At 40.3% G+C, this 9,334-nt stretch overlaps 1 protein-coding gene across 2 annotated transcripts in view; it reads left to right on the plus strand.

Moving 5' to 3' along the window:
- The window catches only part of LARP1B (La ribonucleoprotein domain family member 1B), a 58,202-nt gene extending 50,165 nt beyond the window's left edge, over positions 1–8,037 (plus strand). For both annotated transcript variants that reach the window (XM_015410468.1, XM_015410536.1), the window contains exons 17-19: positions 4,676–4,785; positions 4,873–5,000; positions 6,245–8,037. In XM_015410468.1, the coding sequence (XP_015265954.1) occupies positions 4,676–4,785; positions 4,873–5,000; positions 6,245–6,475 (469 nt within the window). In that variant the 3' untranslated portion in view covers positions 6,476–8,037. The remainder of the gene's footprint in view (positions 1–4,675; positions 4,786–4,872; positions 5,001–6,244) is intronic.
- The last annotated feature ends 1,297 nt before the right edge of the window (positions 8,038–9,334 follow it).

Consider the following 9,334-nt stretch of genomic DNA (forward strand, 5'->3'; position numbering starts at 1 on the left):
CATCGTTACGAGTTTATTTGGCCGCTCTTTCGGCCTACCATGTTCCAGTTGTTTTCTCATCTGATTTCCAAACAGTTTTTAAAAGGTTTGTTACACCTCTACCCTCCTGTCAAGACTCCAGTTGTTCCTTGGGACCTTCCCCTTGTTCTCCGGCAGCTTATGCAGAAGCCATTTGAGCCGCTTGCAACATGCGATCTCAAATTCCTGGCATGGAAAACAGCCTTTTAAATTCCCATTACCTCAACTAGGCGAGTGGGAGAACTGTTGGCCTTCCGCCATGATACCCCTTTCCTGTCATTCCTGCCAGATGGAGTCCTCCCGGACATCTCCTTCCTGCCGAAGGTGGTGTCAGAGTTCCACCTGCAGGCGGAGGTCTTCCTCCCTAACTTCTTCCCAAATCCAATATCAGCGGAAGAAAAGATGTTACACACTTTAGATGTGAAAGGCGCACTCCTGTTTTACGTCAACAGAACACTCCCAACTAGATGAGACTCGCAACTATTCGTCTCGTACGCTCCGGCACGGCTGGGTACTCGCATCACGGCTCAACGCCTGTCGAAGTGGATTGTAGGTCTGATCCATCTATGTTACCAGATCGCCAAACACCCATTGCCTGGCCCAATCAGGGCTCATTCTACCAGGGCTGTTGCGACTTCCACTGCTTTCCTTCAGGGAGTACCACTGCTGGACATTTGCAAAGCCGCTACCTGGGCCACGCCTAACACCTTCATCAGGCACTACGCCCTAGACGTCCGAAAGAACTCTAATACCAACATGGGACGTCGCATTTCATCTTCGGCTACGCAGTAATATTCCTGCCAGCACCCTCCTCCAGGTAGGCTACTACTCGCTAATCTCCCATTGGTGTGAAGCATAGAGACCACGTTGAAGATAAACAGGTTGCTTACCAATAACTGGTGATCTTCGAGTGGTCATCTGTGCATTCACACCACCCACCCTCCTTCCCTGCTGCTCTCAGCTTCTACATTTTGAATAGGGGTTGATTTGCGGCGGTTTGTAGGAACTGGCAGGATGTCCGCGCCCTCCCCTCTGGGCATGCGCGGTGGGGTTCCTGTGCACACCCGAGGGATTGGGCGCGAAAATCCGTTAAAAGAGCTTGCTACAGCACCGATCGATCCAGCACGTGCGCACTAGATCCCATTGGTGTTAATGCACAGATGACCACTCGAAGATCACCAGTTACTGGTAAGCAACCTGTTTCTCCATACATTAGTATGTTGTGTGAAGCGCTTTGTCTGTTCTGGCCCATTAATTTCATTGGGTAACTCTTAGTGTTGTCTTTCTCCACTTTGTACCCCCCTTCCCCCTGCCACCACTTCCTCCATCATGACTATATCTAATGGTGAGGGGCTGGCCCTCATGCAGATAGTGCTCACAGTTAAGCTAGTCGTGATTGCAATATAGGGTGGTGAAAACATAGGGAATCCCCAGCTCTGAAGGAAAATCTTAGCTTTTTTGAAGACAACTAATCCTGGGATGCAAAATCTTCTCTGTATGCATGCACAGACATTGCAAGACGGGATAAGGTAGCATTTTAGTTTGCCTTAGTACCTTAAAGTGACATGCAGAAACTGGTGGTAGCCAGGAAACAGCAGCTGGCAGCATGCAGGAAAAGGGAAGTAGTGTTCAGGCAATACAGTGCAAGCGGTTCCTTCCTTCCTTCCTTCCTTCCTTCCTTCCTTCCTATTTCATTTTCCCTTTTTTTTTTTGTTCAGTTGAACAGTAGAGTCTTTTGTTGTTCAGTCGAACAGTAGAGTCCGACTCTTCGCGACCCCATGGACCAGATCACACCAGGCCTTCCTGTCTTCCGCCGTCCTCTGAAGTTCCCTTAGTTCTGCACAGATCTCCCCTTTTCTTTTTTTGAATTAAAAAGGCTCAGCATGGACAGAAAATCTCATAACATGGGCAGCTGAAGTGAGGTGGGGATAACAGGCAAAGTTACCTCCTCTGCCTTTTCCTTCAGCAGTGTTTTGCTGTTATAAGATGCTCTGCAGTCAGGAGGGGGCAGTTTCACACAATTCCCCCTTCTCACTGGATTTATACACAAGCTAAGTAAGCTGATAATTAAGCAAAGCTAAATTTTAAAAATTACTGTTTTTAAGTAATGCTATAGAGTCTCTTGGAGCTGCGGTGGCTCAAGTGGTTAAGACGCTGAACTGCAGGCTGTGGAAGGTCAGTAGTTCAGCGGTTCAAGACCCGGGTGCTGCAAGACAGGGTGAGCTCCTGTCTCTAGTTCCAGCTCCTGCCAACCTAGCAGTTCGAAAGCAAGAAATTGCAAGTAGATAAATAGGGACCACTTCGGTGGGAAGGTAACAGCGTTCCGTGCGCCTTGGTGTTTAGTCATGCCGGCCACATGACCACGGAAATGTCTTCGGACAGCGCTGGCTCTTCGGCTTTGAAACGGAGATGAGCACCGCAACCCTAGAGTCGGATTCGACTGGCTTTTGAGCAAGGGAACCTTTACCTTTACCTTTATAGAGTCTCTTAAACTTGAGTTTAGGGCCTCAGCATATCTTAACCTGGCCCTGTCCTTACTTGAAGCATTCTGTGTTGCATGAGTTTTGTCTTTGCAGGTCCCCCAACCCCTGACATTGCCTGGATGGGATGAGGGAAGGGATGACAGGAAAGATTAGCTACTATGAGCACTTTTTTTGCTACTGGTGCTCATAGTAGGATATTTTTCCTATCCATCCCTTCCCTCAGAATCCAATTTCAATTATATCAGAGAATTGCCTATAATGTATGTGTTTACTGGTCACTCTTTCAAAGAATTCTAAAAGATTAATGAGGGAGGACTTCCTATAGGCTTAGCAATTTAAGTTTTAATAATGATTTCCACCAATTTACCCTGGACAGATTTTAGCAAAACATAATTGTAACTTCCTGTTTTCCCCTTTGGATTCTTTTTTAAAATTTGATGTGTTGGAGGAGCCCATATTTAATGACAAGTTGCAGATTTTATTACAACCTAGAAACTTCTACACACAAACTTCTCAGAATTCCTTGAGTATATGCTGTTTGTATCTGATGGCTTGTTAACTTTAAATTGGCTCCAGAACTTTCTCTCTTGCTTCTTTTATTGGATTAGTTCTCTAGATGTCATTCACCCAAAAGATGATTTAGGGCATAAGTATCTGTCCAACATCTTCCTCAGTTAAGACTGAAGCAAAAAGATCTTTTTATTAACTTTTTTCATTACCAATGTTGCACAATAGCTTAACTGACTCCTTGGCTAGTTTGCTGATTGATTTGTTGTAACTTTTTCAGTAATATGCTTGTTAAACTATTTTCATTTGTCTTATTGTCAACACATTTTGTCAGTTCTTGTTTTTTTCCTTTGTTAAAATTTGTGCAACAGATTCACATCTTAGTTTTGATTTATATAACCTCTTTTCTGCCCACTAGGAGTACCAAAGGCAGTTTACATCCAGACTAAGAAAATCATCTATAAAATACATTAAAACACTAAAACAATCAAAACAGAAGCAAAAAAATTATAAATAAAAGCCATATGAACTCTCATCAGTTAACGCAAGAGTACAGCAAAACAATGATAACACATACCTCAAAGTCTGTGCAGAATAACAGCATCTTTTGTCTACTCTGGGAGGCCTGAAGGGTGCAGTTCTTGCCTGGGAGACAGTTCCATAATCTAGAGGCAGCTGTTGAAAAGGGCTTGTCACAGATCCCTACAGCCCAATTTAAAATAAGGCAGGTCCCCGCAGGAAGCCGTTCATCTGTCTGGGGTCTTAAATAGGTTGATTAGTGCAGTTGGAGAAGCATTACAGCAAGTTCCAATCAGAACTCTAGTAGCTGCATTTTGAACTAGCTGAATTTTCCAATCTGTACTCAAGGACAGCTTCATGTAGTGTACATTAGAAATTCAGTGTTCCCTCTAAGCTGAGTTAGTGTGAGCTAGCTCACAATTTTTTAGCCCCCAGCTCACACATTTTTGTCTTAACTCAGGAAGGAGGGCTCCAGATCAAACTAATTTATGCAGTAGCCAAATCACTTGCTCACAACTTTAATGCCAGTAGCTCACAAAGTAGAATTTTGCTCACAAGATTCCACAGCTTAAAGAGAACATTGGTTATAACTGAATCAGGACATCACTGAGACATGTCTAACAATGGCCCAATCAACTTTTTTTCAGGAACAGTGCAACTAGGAACTAGCCTAAGCTGAAATAAGGCTTTCCTGGCAAGTTTTGCCAATGGCTGTCCACAGACAGCAAGGAATCAAGGAAGACCCCTACACTCCTGCTCTTTTAGAGGGAGTATAACCCCTTATTTATCTGATACAGCAGGGCTCTGATGTTTATGATCAACTACTGTAAAGCATAGTCTTTTATCCTATTTGCATATTTTGTTTTCCCCTTGCTTGAAACATTCCTCATTATATCTTGGGTGGTCTTTTGTAACATGATCTGTTGCACTGACATTCCCACCAAGGAGCAAGGCACTGGCTCTTCTTCCTCTTCTTGATCTTAAGTAGTCTTGAATAGGAGGCCACAGAAGAAATTAGGTCATGAAAACTGAGGTCCCTGTATAAATTCCCCTATTTCACATGGCTGACCTTTGTTCGCCATACAGCATTGAAACACTGCAATCAGTTGTGGATAAAAGACATCTTTGTAATGTTATTTATTCAACAGGTATGGTCTGGAATGTTTGTTCCGTTTTTACAGCTATGGGCTGGAGAAAAAATTCAGGCAAGAGATCTTCAGAGATTTCCAAGAAGAAACGAAAAGAGACTATGAATCTGGTAATACCTTGTTGATAATGATCTCTTTATATTACTTCATTTCATAATTGATTTTTAGGTATCTCAACATGTTATTTTTATTACTAGGTCAGCTATATGGACTTGAAAAATTTTGGGCTTATCTGAAGTATTCACAGTCTAAGACTCCACCTATTGATGCAAAACTTCAAGAATACCTCTGTAACTTTAAAAGATTGGAAGATTTCAGAGTTGATGTAAGTGGTAAACATCTTCTTAGCAGATAGTAAACTGAGTTAGCTGAGTAATTTAAACTGCCTACTCAAAGAGTAATTAAAATGTGGAAACCCAAAGAGTAATTAACACGTGGAATTCACTGCCACAGGAGGTGGTGATGGCTACAAGCTTAGACAGCTTCAAGAGGGGATTGGATAAACATATGGAGCAGCGATTTATCAGTGATTGTTAGTCATAAAGTATAGATGGAACACTATGTCTGGGACCATGATGCTCTGTATTCTTGGTGCTTGGGGGCAACAGTGGAAGGGCTTCTAGAGTTCTGGCCCTGCTGCTGGCACCTGGGCTTTGGCCACTGTGTGACACAGAGCGTTGGACTGGATGGCCCACTGGCCTAATCCAACATGGCTTCTCTTATGTTCTAAAGTCAAAATTAATGTAAACTAGTCAAAAGCCTGTTATGATTGGAGTAGCTTTTAGATTTTCTTACCTGTTCAGTGCCCGGACAAAGAAGGATTGTCAGCTTTATGCAGTAGTGAGGGCTGTCTCTGTCATGTAGTTTACCAGTATGGTACTCATTTACCAGTCTAACTCAAAATTTGCATCACACCTTTAAAATTCCAGGCCATGGCTTTCTATGCTGCTTCAAATTTGACATGTTTAGACATGCAAGCAGCCTCCTGTATAGCTGATTAATTAATCTGGGTTCACTGAGAAATTGGAATTATTCTGTGGAAGGACTGGACAACCTATTCAGTATGCTGCTTGTGCTTTCTTGATAATATTGATGGTACAATGAAAAAAGGAGGGGACAGCACCACTCAGTGGTGGTTCCTCATGCTGTACACAAAATAAATGCACATAACATTTGTGTAAATAACAGCCAGATACTGGCTGCTGGAGCAAAGCTGGACTTAGAGATCAAAACACATGATGATGTTAATGTATTGTGTTTGATACCTGCTTTACAGACTTTGTGATATTTGTGGCAGTCCATCATTTCAAATAACCCTTAGTGTTCAGAATCAGGAGAGGCTTAAAATGAGAATGAATTTTTTTCACCTCCTCTGTTTTTTGATACCTTGTGTTTGACCCTTTTAAAAAACAAACATTATTATTGGTATTTTGCTGAACAAAACTTTTCTGGGGGGCATTGATCCCTGCGTGTGTGTTTCATTGTTGCTTTATGATTTCAGATTCATGAATAGGAACTTGCTTGTTAGATAGCCATTCTAAGTGAATTATAATTTGCTCATTATTTCAGCCTCCTATTGGTGAAGAACCTGGGAGGAAAAGGAATTTAACTGGTGAGGAGAATGATCATCATCAGCATCAGTCCAGTTCTTCCAAAACCTTTGCTGGTAATTCCACAGCTGCCTCTCAGGCTCAAGTTCCAATAAACTTTCCCACTGCAAATACTGTACAGGAGTTGAGTAACAGCACACACCAGAACAATACTGCCACAAAATCAAGAAGTGACATAACTGAGCAATAGACTTTCATTAAGCTTAAACCTTGAGATCAACTCCTAATGCCAGTATTTTCGCTCAAGGATCTTCAGGGAGAGCTATTTTAATGTTTGATTAAAAAACAAATGTATAGGAAAACGAAGGATTGCATTTGCTTTCTCACAAGATTAAGTTCCAGATACTTCCCCTTGATCAATTGTACTGGGTTTTGGGATCATCTGAGAGATCCTAGAGAAACATCTTCTGGTCTAGGTAGTGTTATCCCTGACCTTCAGTTTACAGGAACTCCATTCCAGTACAGTATGCAAAAATATTTTAGGATGCCTTACATTTCAGCTCATACTTCGTCAAGAAGTTATGGGATACTTGTACAACGTAAAGCTTTTATTTCATTCAGTTTCCATTATTATTTCTGCTTATGGAAGCCAAAAAGAGATGACATATTTTTAATACAGAAAGAGAGGATTTAATTTGGTAAATGCACATATAACTACATATTTTTTGTAACATGCACACTCCACAACGTATAGGATTGTGCACGTTTCTTGGGTGCTGAATTCCATTAAGTTTTTCTGCTGTCTAGTTCTTTTATTTCAGGATCTTTGTAATTTGGGGTTGAGTGGAGAGTTTTGCATTACACATCAATCTATTTGGTTTTTAAGATGTTTTCTTTTATGCTGGTTCTTATTTGTACTTGAGCAAAATAGATTAGAGGGAAAGGGGTGTAACTGCAATTGTCATATTTAATAAACTAGTTTAAGCAGGCAAATGGTAGATGGGCTCTCAAATTACCCTCTGGTTAGTGAGGTACTGTGTTTTCCATTTAATTTCTCTTTTCCATGTATGTAACACACACTGCAAGAAGGATGATTTTTAAGCATGTAATTATATTTCAATATTTGACACAGTTTCAAGAGGAATTTTTAAAAATCTAGCACTCCGACACAAAAAAATTCAGTGCCAGAATGAGTATGAATAAAGTTAAATATTATGCTCTGGTGTCCAAGACCAACTGACTTTAAATTGGTCAAGATATCATTTTCCTTAAATGTAAATGATTAATTCAAAAGCGAATTTCTTATATTGGGAGGTGGAAGATAACTGGATTTATCACCTGTAATTTCTAAATAGTTTCAGTTATTGTGATTTTAAAATGATTAGAATAAAGAAAAGGAAGGCCTCCTTAAAGTTGGAGTAGACTAAATAGGTGTATTTTTATCATATATATAGCAAACCAGTGAAACTTGGCAGGCTTCAGATACATTTCTAGAAGTCGAACACTGTTTGCCTTATTACTGGAAGAGATACTAAATGATCCAACATTAATTTTAATGGATTTCTATGGCAGAAAGAGTTGCAGTACATTACATTTTTCTGTCATGATGCCTTCTGGAATTGAATAGAACAATTATGAATACGCATATTTGAGTATCTGGATTTCCAAGTAATTTCTACACTCATACTAACCTTTTAGAACTGCTCTGTTTTGAAAAGAAACTAGGAATTGATGACACACATTTTATATAGCATCTTTTCAATGTTCTGAAATTGTTTATCTCAAACCTGTGTTCAATCTGTGCCACCTCCTCCATGAAAATGATGCAATTGTAAATTTGGATTTAAACTGTATATAGAAGAGATATATTTACTTTCATTTCTTTGAATGAAATGTGTGCATATTTAGCATAATTTGTGGTATATTTGCAGATTTTATAAAAATGCAAAAAAATCATGTGTGTTGTGTATGTTTTGTAAGAAATTTGCTTTCATAGTGTGTGGTGATTTTATTGTACTTAATCTGAATGTCTGGAGTTTACTACTGTAGTGGAAGAAGAAGGGTAATTTAAAAGTATATAGTGGGAAAGAGGAGTGAGAGAATAAAACTAGCACAGTGGTGTCATCTGTCACCAAACCGGAGTTATTTTAATCTGCAGCCAGTTAGAAGCTCTGTTGGACAAGAGCCCCACCTGGCCCCATTCATTTTCTAAAAACACTTGGCAGGCATTAGGAAAGGTGTTGGCAAGGTGCCATGTTAGGGACCCATGTTTTAGAACTTTCTGATCTCCTCTTTTGTGACAGCAGTTGGATTTGACATCTTCCAGTTGATTCCAAAGCAAAATGAGTTGTTTAGGAAGTTGGTGAAAGAAAACTATCCTGCCTTTAGTATTCAACCAGTTGCATAATAATCACTACTAGAGGCTTTCTGAACGTATTCTTGTTCCCTGTGTAGGATTACAGATGGCAGTGGTATAGAGAGGCATACATTTGCCTTACTGGTCACAGGTAGTACAGCCCTTATTTTACCAGTGGAAAGGGCTATTCATACACTTTGTTCTAAAACCACCAATGTGTGTGAAGACAACTTTAATTTCATGTTTCAAAACTGTGCAGATTCAAGTTTATCCAAAGTAAACATGGGGTTGAATTCTGCTAACACTGGTGCTACAAGAGGAAGGAGGTGTGATCTGTCAGATCATCTCGGCATTGCAGCCGTGTCCCATATGGTTTTTCACCCACCCAGGTGCCTTAAGCCCCTAGCATAGCCTTCTGTGTGATCAAAAGGTGTCATATCCTCTTTTGCCTTTGGAAAAGTTGGTATGATCCAACCGATTATCATTACCTTTCAGACTAAAGCACTTTCTATAATTTGAAATTATGAATAATAGTTTGTAATTAGAGGTAAAGCTGAAAGTTATGTGCCTAGGTGCCACTTGAGTTGCAGGTTACTTGCATCTCTTGAGTCCTTCCTGAGTCTTTTGTATAACACTAGCTAAGTCATTTCCTAACCACTGAATGAGAGTGGGATGTGTGGAAGGTAGTTTTAGACAAGGTTTTTTTTTTTAATTTCAAGATTAAGGAATTCTGGTGGGGTTGATTCAAACAAG

The sequence above is a fragment of the Gekko japonicus genome, unplaced genomic scaffold (genome assembly GCF_001447785.1).
Source record: "Gekko japonicus isolate JY-2015 unplaced genomic scaffold, Gekko_japonicus_V1.1 scaffold108, whole genome shotgun sequence".
Classification (NCBI taxonomy): Eukaryota; Metazoa; Chordata; class Lepidosauria; order Squamata; family Gekkonidae; genus Gekko; species Gekko japonicus.